Source organism: Molothrus ater, chromosome 17, assembly GCF_012460135.2.
Source record: "Molothrus ater isolate BHLD 08-10-18 breed brown headed cowbird chromosome 17, BPBGC_Mater_1.1, whole genome shotgun sequence".
Taxonomy (NCBI): domain Eukaryota; kingdom Metazoa; phylum Chordata; class Aves; order Passeriformes; family Icteridae; genus Molothrus; species Molothrus ater.
Genome location: NC_050494.2, coordinates 9,464,084 through 9,481,268, shown reverse-complemented (window position 1 = coordinate 9,481,268; position 17,185 = coordinate 9,464,084). Strand labels below are relative to the sequence as shown.

The 17,185-nt window shown below is 42.8% G+C and overlaps 1 protein-coding gene across 1 annotated transcript; it reads left to right on the top strand.

The window, feature by feature from the left end:
* Positions 1-6,686: 6,686 nt before the first annotated feature.
* On the top strand, positions 6,687-14,967 carry BIRC7 (baculoviral IAP repeat containing 7). Its single transcript, XM_036395723.1, has 8 exons — positions 6,687-6,722; positions 8,893-9,421; positions 10,400-10,499; positions 11,088-11,169; positions 11,259-11,304; positions 12,207-12,425; positions 13,280-13,345; positions 13,837-14,967. Exons 1-8 carry the CDS (start codon positions 6,687-6,689, stop codon positions 14,034-14,036), a joined length of 1,278 nt encoding a protein of 425 aa, XP_036251616.1. The 3' UTR covers positions 14,037-14,967.
* The last annotated feature ends 2,218 nt before the right edge of the window (positions 14,968-17,185 follow it).

Genomic DNA, 17,185 nt, shown 5'->3' with positions numbered 1-17,185 from the left:
CCTTAGCCCAGTTTATGTTGATTTCAGTGAGATCAAGGTCTAAGTGTGCTGGTTGCAAAGTCTTGTGACATCTCCATGCGCAATTTTGGGGGTAAAAGTGGCAAATTCTGGTCCTTGCGGAATACACCGTACAACACAATCATGTTTTCCTTTAGATGCCATTAAAACCAGAATCTTCGCTGTGTTCACATGTTTGAAAACTGTTTGAGTTTGTACTTAACATTCTAATAAAATATCTGAAACGAAGAGTCCACTTTTGTCCTTTTTCTGATCAGACATCCAGAGATAAGGAAGAAATAGTGGTGCTTTAATCCTCAGCACCTGCACATGCTTTGGCTTCTCTGTTTGACTTGGGTAGCAAGTAATAATGAGTATTTTCTTAGAAAATACTAATTATCCCTAATTTGGTTTGGGTTGGAAGACACCTCAGAGATCATCTTGTTCCAATCCCTGCTGTGGGCAGGGACAGCTCCCAGTAGACCAGGTTGCTCCAAGCCCTGTCCGAGCTGGCCTGTTCCAATTCTGTTTGCTTTTGGTGTAATTTTGGAGCAAGTAGCAAGTCAGTAAATCCCTGCTGTGGGCACTCCCTGAACGAGCTGGAAAGTCTGTCCAAAGACCAGAGCTTCAAGAGACAGGACAAAAAAGTCATCATTGTGGCTGGAGAGAGGAACATGTGTGCAGCAGGAGAAGGGAAAGGCTTGGGTGCCTGGGTGATGGGCACTGCTCCGAAGTCCATGTGATTGTGTATGTTCACTTCTCAATATAGAAATGATGTGACTGTGAATCATCCTCGCCAGGAGAGCATGTGGGCAGAATGTTAGAGCTCTGTGCTTCAGCATCCCAACACACAGGGGGCTCTTAGGCTGTACCTGTTAGGTCAGACCCAAAGGCAGCATGTCACACATGTACATGCGTGTACACATCTAAGTCTTTGTGGGAATATTTTTTTTTCTGTCGCATTTGGAAAATCTGATTTTTTTTTTTTCTGGTAGTGCTAAGAATGATCTTGTCTATCTGTTGAGAAGTGCATAGTCGTTGAGAAATAAAACCAGTGAGATGAAAAGTCAGTTGAAGGATATGGATAAGGCAATATTCATATTTTTATATGTATTATATAACTTAGGATACTCTTGGAGTGTAACATTGTAACCCAGGGGGAAACATGGGGTTTGGTTCTTAGTTGAATGAAATGTGTTCTTCTAGTTTAAGAAAAAGTTGTACTTATCTTTTTCTTCCTTTGCTAATACTGAAATCTCAGAAGAGTTCATGTGTAAGCTGCACCATATTTTTGTTGGTGCTTTTATTATTTGTTTTTAATTCAGGTTTTACAGGAATTTTATGCAGCCCTCTCTGTTATGAGCATGGAAGTAAATCAAATATTGCCATAATGGAATAATCTCCCTCCTGCACTCTACACCCCTGTGGAATGTTCCCAAACCAAGGATCCAGCATTCACTTCATCATTTTAGGGTGAAAAATTAAAGCAGACACACAGAGAAATTGTATCTGTTCTCCTCTCCTGTTTCTCATGTCACTGACACATTGTTTGTGAAAACATGAGGAGGGAAATCATATGCAAAGAGTGTGGCCTGTGAACAGATCCCATCTGACATCAGCATCACACATGCTGTTCCCTGCAAGACAAATTCCTTGGAAAGCTGTGGCAAGGAGCTCAACAGAGCAATGACTGAGCACAGCGATTCTCCCCTGTCTCTCTCTTGATCTTCATCCTTGGCTACTCCTTCTTGCTGCTCTCTGGGGTTTCCATGAAATTGTAAGGTCAGTCTGTCTTTGGTTACTTTGCTGTGCATTTTTCCCTTCAGCTCTTTGCAGTGACTTCAGGTTGCTCTGTTGTCTTTCTTCCTCGTCTTTCACTCTTGCTATTGATTATTGATACAGGGACAAAATAAACTTATTCCAAGCCAATTTGCACGGAGAAAAGCAGAAGATTGTAGTGTGAATAGCTCAAGAATAGATCTTTCTGCCGGTTGCCCAAGCAATATTCAGGCAGCCAGGCACATTCTCTGCAATAAAAACACAGTCCAAACTATAGCAGGATTTAATTGGAAAATCAGATGTTCTGTGATTCTTGATGACTGATTTTCTGCCAATTATAAAGTAGGACGAGCTTCATTAGAATCACAACAATGCCTGACAAATCCTTCTTTACAGGTAATTTAATGGCTGAATGGCGGAACTGTGGCCACAAGTGGATAAAAATCTCTTCTGAGGAGCTGTTAGTTTTATGTGTGAATAATTTGGAGTTGCAATGCCACTCAGTTTACATGAGGCTCCAGGTCTTCTGTTGCTGTACCTCCTGTCTTGGAGTAGGTACAAGGAATAGAGCCCAAATGAGGCTCTCCATGTCAGAATCAGAAGGAATTGGGAAATGGTCAAAGTCAGTCAGAGGGAGAGGAAGAGGTGCAATTCACCTTTGGGGAAACCTACCAGGTGCTACTTAGGAAGGAAAAAAGCAAGGGAATATAATTTATATTTTCCATACTTACTGTGGGAATGTACTTAGCCCTACTGTTTTCTCCTCAAATTTTAATTTGTATTCCCAATCCCTGTGCTGCTGCTCAGGCCTCTAAGCACTCTGCATGCTCTTTGGATCACTGGATTGTTGATCTGCTGAAAATAGTTCATTCAATTTATAACAGATTTTTTTTAAGTATTCAGAATGTTATGGGAAACAAAAAAAGACGGCAAATAATGGATGGGGTTTGGGGTTGTTCTGAATTTCTTTTTTTTTTCTCTTGATTATTGGGTTAACTGGCAAGGGCAATAAGGGATAGAAAACTGAATAAAGAGGAAAAAATAATCCTTGAAAAAGAAACTCCCATTTTTCAGTTCCAAAAGACATTTAGAAACATAAAAGAGAAGCTATTTTCCACAAACACTTTCCTTTGAAAAAGAAGTGAACAGTGGTCAACCCACTCTCCAATAACAGAAATATTTTTATAATAGGCTGGACACTGAAACCATAAAGTTTTTTAGATTTTAAGGCCAGTTCCTCTGCTGATTTTTTGAGTATCTGCTGTGCTTTGCAGATTTTCCTTTTCATATGTACTGTGTTCTGTTCTGTGGGCTGGGATATTAATAGGATTTGATTTAAAGCACTTTCATGAATCACGTTGCAAGCTACATTTAGCTATTCCTAACTATTACAATACCTAAAGTTTTGAGGCAATCAAATGCCACAGTAGTGGGGGCCAGGGGAAAGAATTAGGGCAGGAGATGAAAAGATTTGAATCCCTGGGAAATCACAAGGTGTTTGTTACTCACCTCTGTGTTAGTTCCAGCAGTCTCTATGTATAGGATGTATACTTTCTACAAGAGCATGCAGTGATAGAATAAGGGAGAATGGCTTTAAACTAAAAGAGGAGAGGTTTAGGTTTGATATTAGGATGAAGTTCTTTACTCAGATGGTGCTGAGGCCCTGGCACAAGGTGCTCAGAGAAGCTGTGGCTGCCTCATCCCTGGAAGTGTCCAAGGCCAGGTTGGATGGGATGGAAGCAACCTGGGGTAGTGGAAGGTGCCCCTGCCCATGGCAGAGATTGCAATGAGATGAACTTTAAGGTCCCTTCCAACCCAAACCATTCTGGGATTCTATGATTTACTTCATAGAAACGTTTTCCAGGCTTCCTGAATGAAAGATTGTTAATGTGTGAAGAAATAAACCATTTATTCTTATTAATAGTCCACAGTATTATTAAAAGTCCGCTGAGAGAAGTGCAGGAAGGAAGCTGTTGATGGGCAGAGAAGATCACTGCAGATGTATGGCAGAACTTGTTATGGGAAAATAAAAACTTGAGCTGCATGAAACAGCAAAGTGAGGCTTCTGAGCTTTGCCCTGCCCTGAGGAAATGGCCCTGTGTTTGTCCCAGGGGTGACCAGTCACTTTTCAGTGTGCTTTGTCACTACTCACTGGGTTGGATCCTGTTTCCTGTCCGCAGTGGATTTGTTTTAGGTATGCTGTGGAGCTGTGTGTCAGCACCAGCAGTGTGTTTTGGTCCCTCTGGGCTGCCTTGGGAGGCAGCTGAGCAGATGGGCTCCTCCTGGGTGTTCCTGTGGCAGGAGCTCCCCAGAGAGCAGCAGTGCAGGTGCTGCTCTGCAGGAGCAGACCAGCAGGCCCTTCAGGGGAAGGAAGGGGGAGGACAGCACACAAGGAAGAGGCAGCCAGAAGAGGAAAAGAGAGGACCTAAATGGAGAAACAGCAGCAGTCATCTGTGTCTAGGGCTTCAGGTATAATGATTTTGTCTACACTGTTTCAGGCTGCAAAGCAGTTACATCACAGGGTCTGAAGGGTTTATCCTGAAAAATGGATCCACATCTTAGTAATGGCTAACATCTGAGCAAGTGGGAATGGGAATGATGCCATAAATTTGCTTGATACCCAGTCCCTTTACACATCACTGCAGTGGCAAGCTATGGCGTCTCCTTTTGTGTTCCAGCCTCTTCATTTCTTCACCAATGCCAACTGATACCTTTTTTCCTCCTGTTATAAAAGCCTCTTTCCTCAGTAAACTCTTAATTTATTGATGAAAGCACAATAGTCTACCTCGAGCTAAGCCACACAGAACAGCCTCAGCCCCTTACAGCTGTGTAGCACCTCGAGGGTGGAGATGCTGAATTCTGCTGGAGTTTTTCCAGGGGCTCCAGTCAGTGCTTTCAAGCTCTTCATTATGCTGTCTCCAGATATATTCTGCCCCTTGTATTTATTGATTGTTTTCCTTCCAAATCAGGTTGATAATAGCAACCAGATTTTTGGTTAATTATGTTTATATTACTTTCTTCATCGAGTGTTTCCAATCACTGGCTAGTGATGGCAGTGTTGATCATTATCACTGATCTGTCCTGGACTCCTGATTGATGTTTACTGAGTCCCACATTTGTTTATCATTAGCTCATGACACTCCTCATTTTAAGAAGTATTCAGAAGTTCAGTAGGACATCTTAATGCTCTGAAAGAAACTGAAAATGTATGACTTGCTAAAAAAGATCAGTATAAGTTGCATACAACAGATTACTGAATATGTTATTTGCTTTCCAAATTTTGATGTGCTAAAATAAAACCCTATCATTTATACATGGTGACTTGTTTTTACTTGCTCTCAGCACCACACTTGGAGTCATTAATCTTCTTCTGCTACAGTCATCTCACTGGTCCTCCTCAGCTCTCCTCTGTTGGTGAAATGTTCCCCCCAAAAACACGAGTGTATCCCCACAGATAATCAACCTTAAACCTATCCTGAAGTTTTTATGATGGAAGACTGTTAAGTATAGAAGAAAAAAACCCAAAACAAATAACCACTGCCAGAAACAGACCAACGTTATCAATTAACTTAGAAGCTGCTTTTGAGCTCCTCTGAGATTTATACAGCTTTTCCCTCTTTAACAATCACGCTGGGGCTTCCCCTAAAACAGGTGGAATTGTGCATACCTTGAGAGACCAGGTGGTTATAAGCAGTAGAAGATGAGGTCATTGCTTGTAAAATGCTTGTAAAATTCAGAATTATCAATCACTCTTATTGATTAACAGGTGATTTGCTACAACCCATCAGCAGACCACAAACAACCTCTGCAGGAGGGATTTTGCTGACTCTGTGCCTTGGATTTTTAGGATGCATTCTTCAAAAATCAGCATAGACTTAGAAAGGATAGGATCCAGGGAGTGGAAGATAATGTGCAATTATCTTTATATGTATTTTATTACAGAGAAATTTACTAAGGAGAAACCTCCTCAGCACATTCTCTTGTTACAGCATTCTGTAAATGTCATATAAAAGCACTGCCCTCTACTGCTCAGGGGCTTTCATTAACGAGTATTTAATTAGCAAAAAACCCAACACTTCTTTTTAATGAGAATGATTGTATGGGCTTGCCTGTAAAAAAAAAAAAAAAAAGACTCTGGATCTTTTTATCAAAAGAAAAATGCTAATTTATCATTTCTGAGAAACATGAATCACCTATGTTCTTATGTTTACATGGAGAACTGATATTTTGTCAAGAGTTTAGAAGAAGCTTTATGCATCTTCTCAGGCAGTGGTAAAGGAAAACACATTTTCAAGTAATTGCACTTTTCAAAATTACCATTAAAATCCTCCATTTTGTGGAACTGTGGCCACAGGAAGGCAAAGGAATAGGAAGATTCAAGTTGTGAAGATGCAATTGCAGAAAAAAGCTTGATTCCTAAAGTAAAGGCAATGCAATCTGTCCAAGCTGTCTGAAGAAAATTCTTGTTGCTATTTATCTGCTAATTTTACAGTACATTTTATTAAGAAACTTAAGGTGCAAAACATGTGAAAACAAGCTGAAAAATGTACAGAAACACTGTTAATAGAGTCACTGCAAAATAGGGATGTGAGAGCCATTATATCATAGGAGTCAGGATGTCACACCTGGCACTAGACTAGGTTTTAACAAGATCTGGTATTTTCTGGAGAAAATTTGAGCTTAACTTTGTACCTCTGCCTTGTGACTCCTTTTTATAAAGATGGAATTTGGGCTCATTAGCCAATAGAGAACTTCAGCCCATCCCAACCAATTGGGGGCAACTAAGCATTATAAATGGCCTCTGAGGCAGGTGGCTTCACTTACTCCTCGGCAGTGTTTCTGCTTTGGGAGGGCATCTGAGGAGAGAAGATTTTTGTGTGAAGCTTGTGATGTTGAGAGAGTTTTAAACTATGGAAGCTTTCTGGAGTTTAGTTAACCTGTTTCAGGTAAAGTTGGAGTTTTTTTAAGGATTTTTTTTTTTTTTTGTGCTAATTGTTGGTATGAGCTATAATGATGTTTTGGCTTTGTATTCCTGTATAAGTGGTGGGTTGTGGTAGAATGTTGGTTTTTAGTGGTGTTATAGCTGTTTAAAATTCTTATTTGGCTTGGGGAGTCTCATTAGCAGAGTTAATGAGTCTTCTGCAGAGTCTATGAATATGCAGGTAAACCATAATGAGCTTCTTAATAAGCAAAAGATAAATATATTTGTTCTCCTATGTTGCACCTCTTATTAAAAAAAGCCTTTTGTGGAAGAAATAATTTTCTTTGTGAAGACATAAAGCAAAATCTGTGAAGCTTGCTCTCAAGGGCTTTCTAGGTGGAGGAAGACTAAGATAACCTTGCCATCACCTCTGTGCAACCCAAAATTTTTTGTAGCTTAAGAGTTACAGCTTTTTCTTTGTTAAGGCTCAAGATGAGAGCAGCGCTGCTTGTGGAGCTGTGCCTGCTGAACAAGCTTCTGTGTTCTGGGAGCAAAATCTGCTGTCAAGGCAAACAATCTGCCTCTCCTGAGTCTGCTTAGCTTGCAGATTCTGCTGGGCATCAGTGACTGATGGCCCCAGAGCTTGCTTTCGCTGTGGACTTCTCCTTACACCAGTGATATGGTTTGAGAGTGGCTTCTTTATTGTGTTAAATAAAGCAGTTTCTGAAAGAGCCTTCTCTTCCAGCCCTGGTTTCTGTCCCTGTCATTATAGAAGGAAATTCTGGTTGCTAATGAACTTTCTCTTCCTTGCTACCTTTTATTATGAGGGACATGTGGTTGAGTAAGTTTGATTTTGCTTTTAAAATCTCATTAAATGTGTAATACCTATGGAGGACAGCTGTGAGTTTTGTGATTAAAATGACCTGAAAGCTTTTTTTCCTCCCTAAATGTGCTGCAGCCCTTAATTAGAGAAATAGTTCTTTAGAGAGGCCTGATTGTTTTTTAAGGCTCCTCAGAGTCTCTGTGATGGTGTTTTTTGCAGAGTAGCTGCTGTATCTATGGTCTCTACTTGTTTGTATTTTACTGAGCACTGCTGTAGTTATCTGTTATTTTAATGTGCTGTACCAGCCTCAAAAAATTGTATCTTTTAAAAGTGTGTGTTTATATTTTCTTTTCCTCTGTGATGTCTTGGGATCTGTGCTCTAATAATGCCTAACCCTGATAACTAGTAAATAAGAAGCTGCACTTCCTTGAGTTGAACTCACCTATTCAGTTGGGAAGGGATTTGGAGGGCTCTTAATTTTCAAAAAAGGAGGTTGATTGCACCTTTCATTTAGTCACATTGTGTAGGGACTTCTCTCCAAAGGAATTAAATTGTTCCTGGTCCTCAGTTTTGTTATTGTAGGGCCTTTTGAAAGTGTCTTTGCCAGCCATAGGGAAATTGTTGGAAGCAGTGGCCGAGCTGCAGTTCAGCTTAATCCCCCAGGGAAGGGCTGTTACCTTAAGCAAGGTGAGAGCTTGGAGAATCAAGCACTTGGTAACTTCTTTAATTTTACTCTTCCTCTTGCACAGAAGTAGCACAGGCAGAATATGACAAAAAACTAGAAAATCCTTGATTTAAGGATACCACCTCATAAAAACTGTACCTAATTATTTTAGGCTTGGAAAAGTTCTCTTTTATGGAGCTATTTCTAGATAATCATTGTTTAATAATCATGACAATAAAAACATGAGAAATGTGATGTTTTGTGTGGTGCTTGGCTATAAATGGGAGATTGAGACATTATTTATTTGGGTGTGGCTGTTCTCTGTTTTGTTGTGACATGCATGGTTTAGGGAATAAAAAGCAGAGCCTTTTTTATGCCAGTTTAAGGGCTTAGCAAAATGGCTGGGGATTTATCTTGCCAAAGGTTCAGCTTGGGGGGCAGCACAGGTTTTGTTGCCCTCCCCTCTCTGTTCTGTCTTTCCTGTAAATTGGCAGAGAGCCTTGGAAAGCACTGGACTCTTCCCATCAGACACCAGTGAAGGCTCAGCAAAAGTCCAACAGCAAAGTACAGAGACACCAGATCTGTGACTGGGCTGCCATTCCCAAACAAGCTGGGCTTTGTTGTGAGCAGGAGCTTTCTAGAATGGAGAATAATACCACGGGGTGGGAATGCAGCTGACTGCCCTGGGCTCTCCATCCTCTCTTGCAGAGCACGGCCATGGGGGATGCAGCACCAGCAGAGCCTCCAGAGCCCAGGGCTGCTCGCTGCAGGCTCTTCAATTCCAGCATGAGGAGCGTGGCCAGCAGGCTCAGGACCTTCCAGCAGTGGCCCCACACTGCCCCCGTGTCTGCCCAGGACCTGGTGGATGCTGGATTTTTCTACATTGGCCCTGGGGATGAAGTGCAGTGTTTCTGCTGTGGTGGTGTCCTGAAGGACTGGAGACCTGGTGATTACCCCTTAATAGAGCACGTGCATTTCTTCCCTTCCTGTAAATACATCCGTGGGGAGAATGCTGGGAACCAGGAGATGCTGTCCCTGCAGGAGATCTTTGACACTGTGGATGGGCAATTCCTGAGTGTCTTGCAGGGGATAGTCAGTGAGGAGCCAGCCATGCCCAACGAGCCAGAGTACCCTGAGATGGTGACAGAGGAGATGAGACTGTCTACATTTGAGAACTGGCCACAAAATTCCAGCATTCATCCAGAGCAACTGGCTAGAGCAGGGTTCTTTTACACAGGTAGGTACTCTGGGGAAATGTTCTTAACTCTTATTTGAGTTAACTTTTGAAAGCTTCACTGTTGCTTTTACAAATACCTGTGTGTACACGTTTTGTAGTTAAAAACCACATCCTTCCTTCTGCCTCTGCTGTTTCTCTTGCTGCATGTGCAGAATTTGTTTCCACATTTAACTCCTGTTTGGGTGGTGAGGGTCCACTAGTAAATACCTCCTTGCCAGCAGGAGAGGAACAGGTGATGTGTTTTAAACAGATGTTTTACAGACAGAGAAATGTGTGCTTTAAGATCCATTGAGTGTATTTATTCCTTGCACTTCTAAAAGGACTTGAGGAGCTTGCTTGGTGTGTCATGTTTTGGATAGGTTGTGTCTTGCACTGAAGCCTCTTCTCAAAACCCCAAGTCTGAGTGACAGCTGTATGGAGTCAGCCCCTCTGGCTGTTGCTGTGGCTTTTTTCTCTAAGGACTCTTAATTTGGAATACAGAAATCAGATACTTTTTTTTGTTGAGGAAAATTGGCAATATTTATTGTAATCACATGCATGTGAAAATCAATATAATGTTATTCTTGCCTTTTGAGAATGCTTTGCTGGATAGGTAACAGGTTTGAAGAAACAGGCCTCTCTGAGTTGACCAGCCAGAGGAAATATTTGCACTATGGCAGATTGTGGTTAGTGAACAAAGTGTGTTCACAGGTGTAACTAATTACAGCTCTGCTCCAAAGGCAGGCAGGGGGGTTGTGCATGGGAGCTTAGCTGTTCCCATGGATGCTGCCTGTGAGCTTGTGATCCCCTTCTGGAATCATCTCAGCCATCTCTGGGAGCTCAGACTGAGTTCCTGCCCCTGTACAATGTGTGCTGTGTTAGTAAATTGTCATGTGTTCATCTCTTCTGTCCAAAGCCTGGGTTTTGTGCTGAGTCTCACCCAGGGTTAGTGTAGGGCATGCAGTGTCTCAGGTATCAAATAATCTCTTGCTCTTTCAGGACGAGGAGATGTAGTGAGGTGTTTTTACTGTGATGGAGGCGTGAGGAGCTGGTCCTTAGGAGATGATCCTTGGAGGGAACATGCCAAATGGTACCCAGAGTAAGTCAGTCTTGCTTAACAAATACCCCAAAAGATAGGTCATGCATTTCACACCAGTACTTCGCTTCATAGGACAGAAATGTTTATATCCTCTCACCTTAAAAGCAAAATGAAATGTTCAAGCTCAGATGGAATGGCACAGTTCAGACCTGAGATTGTCTAATTTGACCTAGAGTTCACCATCTAAGAGTTCAATTAAAATAACTTTCTTTGGCACCAAAGAAGAGCTTCTATCACTCCTACTCTGAGGTACAAGAAGAAATGTACTGTAAGCCTTGGTTTTCTGCAGCAGTTCTTGTTTCTTTCCTGTGAACTGCTCTCTCACAGTTCCTGTGGTCTACTCTAAAGCATGTTACAATTGAACCCATCTTGGGCCAAAATGAAGACTGAATTAAGGGGGAGGGATCATGATCCCCTTACTGTCAGCCTTTGTGCAAGGGGTGGGCAGGTGAAACACCTGATCCCCTGTCTTTAATGGATATATAGAGGTTTGCTCATTGCCCATAGCACCCTTTGCTCATAAATTTAAAACTGTAACTTTCACTTGGGGGAGCCTGTACTAATGTATTTCAACTTTTCTGCTCCTAGGTGTGAATTTTTACTGCACTCAAGGGGGAGAGAATTTGTCAACAGTGTTCAGGCAACCTTTTCTGGCACCCTGCTGGCTCCTGTGAGTCATGAACATTTTGTGTATAGTGGATTAGGTTTGGTAGATGGGTGAGTCTTGAACACAGGCTTCTCTTTTTGTATCATTTTCAGAGACATTCCTGGGACCAGACTGAGCAAGACTCCTCTCCTTCCCAAGGTCAGTGCTGTAATTCCATGGTGTTTTATCTTCTGGTGAATGTGGTGTAGTCTGAGTTCCACCGGCCCACCTCAGCTGCTCTGCCCTCTGTAGACATGGTGCTTGTGAGATGTTTTGATATTCTAGAAGTTGTTTGGTTTTAGGAAATGGTCTCTAGCTCAAGAAACAAAATTACTTGTTCTTGTGAGACCTCTTAGTCAAAGGCCAGAGATGCTTATCTAGTCTGGATAATCATGTGAATTTTGAGTGCATACCTAACTTACCTTTGGCTTTTGATGCTCTTGCTGTTGGTGTCTGTCTGTAAAGCCCTTCACTACAACACTTTAAACGAGCTTGATAAGAAACCAGAGAACAGTAAAGGGTCTAGATGTTCATGAAAATGTTGTTGCTGGGGTTTACTCCCATTTATCAGTTGCTCCCAGAAATGTAAGTAGGTGAAGTTTGGCTCCCATAAGCTCAAGCAAGACTTGAGCCTTTGAAGAGACTGCCAGCTGAATTTCCTACTTCTGTTGTTACTGATGAATGGTTGAGGTAGGAGAAGCTTCAATTGGGATGTTCCACTTGATGCTCATGAAAGCAGTTCTGAGGCTTCTGTTCTGATGTGAAAACAGAGATAAGAATTCTGGACTGATGCCAAACACAGGAGACTGTTCACTGATAAAGTGAAATAAACCATCCAAAATAAGAGTCTGGGCTTTTATGAAATTGGCTTTGATTAACTTCCTTGTGAATAATGATTTGAAGTAAAAAATAAATGTGGAAGTTAATCTAGCTAAGTGGATAGCTTGAGGAGTGTTCTAGGGTATATTAATGCCGTTTTATGTAGAACACCTTCAAGGAATGGCACACTTTTTGCCCAAAGCTCTGCCTTTTGGGTAAAGTACCTGTTCACTGCTTTACAGATCCCCTGAGGAACTGGAAGTTGCTGGCTCATCCTTCTGAGGATCAGAGTCTCATAGTGCAGAATGTCCTGCAGATGGGCTTTGACCCCACCTGGGTGGCAAACCTGGTAGAGAATAAATTTGCGCTGACTGGGACTTTCTACCTGTCTGAGTCTGAGCTGATCTCAGAGCTGCTGCAGTCAGGCTGGGGGGCCAGCAGCAGTGCAGGAGAGAGGAGAGGTAGGCCTGACTCACACCTGGGTGTTTAACCTCTTCCTCTCTGCACCTGGAGCACTGCTGGGAGCGTCCTGAGGGTCTGCCTGCACTCTGGAATTGAGGGCTAATGCCCCCAAGCCTGCCTTCCCTTGGGAGCCTGAGCAATGAGGCTCTGAGTTAAAGAAACCTGCAGGAGCTGTGGTTGCTGGGATGTCAGTGGCTGGATCTGCCTGCACTGGGCTGTGCTGGGGATATCCTTGGTGTTTCCTGCTGCCCTCAGACCTGCAGTAACTGGCACTCCATGATGTGCAGGCTCGTGCACAAATTCACAGGTGACCCAGGCAGAGGCAGTTGTCTGAAGCAAAGCTCCTAGGGTGGATAATCACTCCAAGCCTATTTAAAATTGGAATCAATAACCTGTTTATAAATAGCCATAGTTCTTGTCTAGATAATATATATTTTCCTTGACTTCTGCCTTTTGTTATCTGTTTTGTGAAGTCATTTTGCCAAGTTGAAGATGCAGTTCCAAAGCTCCTGCCTCCACAGCATGGTCTGCCACTTCTGTAGCTAACATGGAAAAAAATCCACAAAACTGAAATTTTGATTAAATAGTAGCACAGGAGCTGGAATGACCAGCTGATGTGATGGATAAACCACCTTTGAGGAGAGAATGTGATGTGGACAGACAGGCCTGGGCAAGCAGGTGAACTTAAATAGCTGCTGAAGCACCACAGAGAACATCAGCTATGCCAGGCTGAGATAGAAATTTTTAACCAAATGCTTCTGAGGTCCAGAGTATTTCTTGTTTCCACACAGAACTGTCAGGAGAGGGATAAAGGAGGGAGCATTGAATACCATCTTCATTTCTGGTTCTACAGGTGCTGTTCAGAGAGAGACTGGAACATCAAGACAAGAAATACGATCTGTGCAGCAAAAGGAATCAGGTGCTCTGGGCTGGCAGTGTGGGGAAGTGAGCTTAAGCATGACTGGAGGAGTTCTAGAATAACAGTATCAGTAGTCATTATACTAACTCATGTTTTAAATTTTGAAGAGGACTGTGTGCTAGTTTGAGTGGTACCTGAGCACAGGAACCCTTATTCAGGGATTGGAGTGCCCCTGTGAAGCTGCTGTTACCAAAAAATCCACTTGATGGGGATAATTTAGTACTAGAGTAAATACTCTTGATATGTGACCCTGCTCAGTCCAGTGAGTGTAGATAAGCTGAATCTTGTGTAGATAAGCCAGTTTACAATAGCTGTAGTTTTTCTGCTTAAATGAAACTTGCCTGAGAGGTATTTTTGCCATCTTCACAGTTTCTGAACAAAACAATGGGCAAGTTGCAGTGTGACTTTCTAAGCTGTCACAGCTGGCACTCTGGAGCTGTGACAAAACACTAACAGCTTGGGCTTTGGTTTTTTCCTTTGTTTTTTGGTAGAGACTCAGCTGAGCACAGAAGAACAGCTCCGGCGCCTGCAAGAGGAGAGGATGTGCAAAGTGTGCATGGACAGAGATGTGTCTGTTGTGTTTGTTCCCTGTGGCCACCTGGTAGCCTGTGAAGCATGTGCCCTCAATTTGAGGCTGTGTCCCATCTGCAGAGCTGCCATCCGGGGCAGTGTGAGAGCCTTCATGTCCTGAGCCATGGTGCACCCAAGGGGAAAGATAAGTCCATACAACTCACTGATAACTCAGCAGAGGGAGAAAAGAAGTGATTGCTGGAGCAATCATATTTGCAGGGTGGCTTGGCATAAGTGTAAGAACTTACTAAATGTGTCTCCCATACACAGTGTTTCTAGGAAGAACTGCTGGTTTGATCTACTCTTGCTTTAGGACTGCTCCAGGAGAACTCTGCTGGGTTCTTTTGTCCTCCAGAATGAGGCTTTTATTGACAGATATTCTGCTTCTCAACATTTTTGTGTTCTCAAGTGAATCTTTGCTCTGTGTTGAAATCAAAGACTGTTTTCAGCAGACTCTGGTTTTTTTCTCACTTACTTAGCGCAGCTGTCTAGAGATTCTCTTAGGGATTCCTTCAGGAAGTTTGATTGAAAATGGGAGTATTTTTTTGTACAAAATACATTCCTTTGGGACTAGAATACTCAGCAACAATGTATTGTGGGGGAGGGACAATCTACCTTTTTCTCCCTTTTTTGCTGTCTTTCTTTTTTCTCCCCTTTTTGTTGAATTTTCAACAACTGATGAAACGTTTCAGTAATGCTCAAATTTGCATAACTAAGTGGAAAAGTCTGGCCTAACTCTCCAAGCTCTCTGCTCTCAGCTGACCTCCCCTGGTGGAAGGCTCTGTGCTCAGGGTCACTGGATGGTCTCCTGGAAGCTTCTTATGGAGCTCCTCCCTGGCTGTTGGGTATTATCCTGGTAGAAAACAGCTCTGGAAAAATACCTTTTTAGAACATCTCTTTGCTGGCTAAACTGGTGATTCTTATTTAAAGTGGGATATTCTATCATGTAGCCAAAAAGAGTAAGTTTCTTCCATGCTATGCCTTGTTAAGTGAAGGGAAAGGAAAGAAGTTTTTAAAAATAATCTGTTCTTTTTCATGGAATAAAATTTTTCCTTTATTTAACTTAGAGGTCTGAGTATCTGATTCTAGTACAATTCCCTGCTGAGGGAGGGGTGTGGTGGTGTCCTAAGATGCTGGAGTGACATCAGGTTGTAAACAACACCTGTCCTTCAGTGCTAGGTGGGCATGAGTAAGAAAAGCAGCTGTTTCACCATCCATTAGTGTCCTTTGGGATTTACCAGACAGCATGTGGGTCATAGAGCCTTGGAATGGTTTGGTTGGAAGGGACTTTAAAACTCATCCAGTTCCAGCCCCCTGCCATGGCAGGGACACCTTCCACTGTCCCAGGGTGCTCCAAGCCCTGCCCAGCCTGGCCTTGGACACTGCCAGGGATCCAGGGGCAGCCACAGCTGCTCTGGGCACCCTGTGCCAGGGCCTCAACACCCTCACAGGAGAGAATTTGGCTCTTCAAAATTCTCTTAAACTGCAAAAGAAGGGATAAGGATGAAGGAGAATAAGAATCTGATACATAAAACTGTGCAAATGCAGAATAATTTTGATCTGAACTCTTTGCAGAGTTTTGGTAGGTGGCTCTTTTTAGTGCATTTGTGGCTCTGGGACTGCTTCTCTTTGGTTGCTGCTCTGGTTACTAAAGAGCTTAGGGGCTTGCCTGTGAGTCACTTTAAGGTGTCAGTTATCTGTGGATCCCATGGCAGGGCAGCTCTCTTCATCCCTGCCTTCAGAAGAAGGGAATACTAGCACAGTTCTTGGCAAAGATGAGAGAAATTAAGACTTGAGTGGTTTAAACTCCGCAGCTCTTGGAGAATTGGTTGGGTGTCTGCCAGACAGCAGCTTTGCTAGGGAACAGAATGTCACCACCATGCCAAATTAGGTCTTGTCTGGGTTCAGGATATCATTGGCTTTGTTTTGCCTCTATAAATACAGCACGAACTTACAGTTTAAATAGATGTGCTGATCTGAGAAGGGAAAACACCAGCTCAGTGCTGGAACAGTGTTATTTCCTCCCAAACTCACCTGAGTGTGACTGAAGTGAGGCTGGAACTGCACCAGCTGTTTCTGGGGCTAACCCTATGGAACGGTGTGAAAACGGTGAATGGCTTTTCCCCCCAGGGAGAGGGAGGAGCTGCTTTGTGTCCTGCAGGGAAATGTCCCTTCAGAACCAGGTACCACGCTCTTCTTCGAGAAGCATCTCCAGTGATGCCTGTCCCCAACAGAGGGCACTCCGAAACTGGAGATAAGGGAACCCACCACCCTCAGCTGCTCCTGGATCACCCTGGGCATGGGATGGGGTAGGGTGGGACGGACTGGCAGTCCCTGCCCTCAGAGAGCACGGTCACTGTCACCTTGAGGTACTCAGAGTGAGTCTAGCACAAGCAGACCACGAGAGGGGTTCTCGGGAGGAATGGCTCTGCTAATGAAACCTGGAGGAGATAATTAAGTGTGGAATAGGACTCTTGGTAGCTTTCTCTTCTCAGACCCTTTTTTTTAAAAGATTAATGGCAGTCATTGATACTGCATATTATAGGCTTACCTGAACATGGGCTTGGTGTTTATTTTACTTGTTAATTGGTGCTTTATGCTACAATGAACACAGGCAATAGAGTGGTAGTCCTGAAGTGACTCAGTCATCACCCTTTTATTTCGTTGATCTTTGTCAGTGTATGAAAGCCAAGGGGCAATGCTGTTAAGTGCAGAGTTTGGTGCTTTATCTCTTTTAGAGTGCTTAGCAAGGGGTTTTGATCAGTTTAATTGGTCAAAGTGGCATCAGAGCTTGGTCAGTTGGGGAGCTGTAGTGTTAAAAACATGTAGACCTCAACTCCTAAAGTTCCCTCCTCTTGCCATCTAGAGGAATTGCTTCCTGGAAGTACCAGTGAAATGTTTCAGGTATTCAGAGCTGAAACTGTCCTTTTTGCACCACCTGTGCTGAATTTTGATTGCTCCCAAACAAGGCTGACAAAGACTGCTGGTATCTGATTGATAATACTCTCTCTGAGGAAAAGAAATCATATTAAACCCAAAATGTGTGAAGTCAGTGCTTAATGAGATAAGGAAGGATTAATTTGAAAAGCCCCGAACAAATGAAATCTTTAATGGGAAAATCTCATTGAATAGAGGATGTGTATTCTTCTTTTTGTTTTTCTGCCTTTCCAGGGAATGTCAGGTGGGCAGACAGGAATGAGAGTGATCCATAAAGAAAGTGAATAAAGGAGAGGTGGAGAAAGAATTCCAAATGTGCGCATACTGCTATGT

Excerpts from the sequence above, each read along its gene's own strand:
- BIRC7 (XM_036395723.1), top strand. The coding sequence starts at position 6,687 with ATGGAAGCTTTCTGGAGTTTAGTTAACCTGTTTCAG. Across the intron at positions 10,500-11,087 it reads CATGCCAAATGGTACCCAGA|GTGTGAATTTTTACTGCACT; the intron begins GTAAGTCAGTCT and ends TTCTGCTCCTAG. Across the intron at positions 11,305-12,206 it reads AGACTCCTCTCCTTCCCAAG|ATCCCCTGAGGAACTGGAAG; the intron begins GTCAGTGCTGTA and ends ACTGCTTTACAG.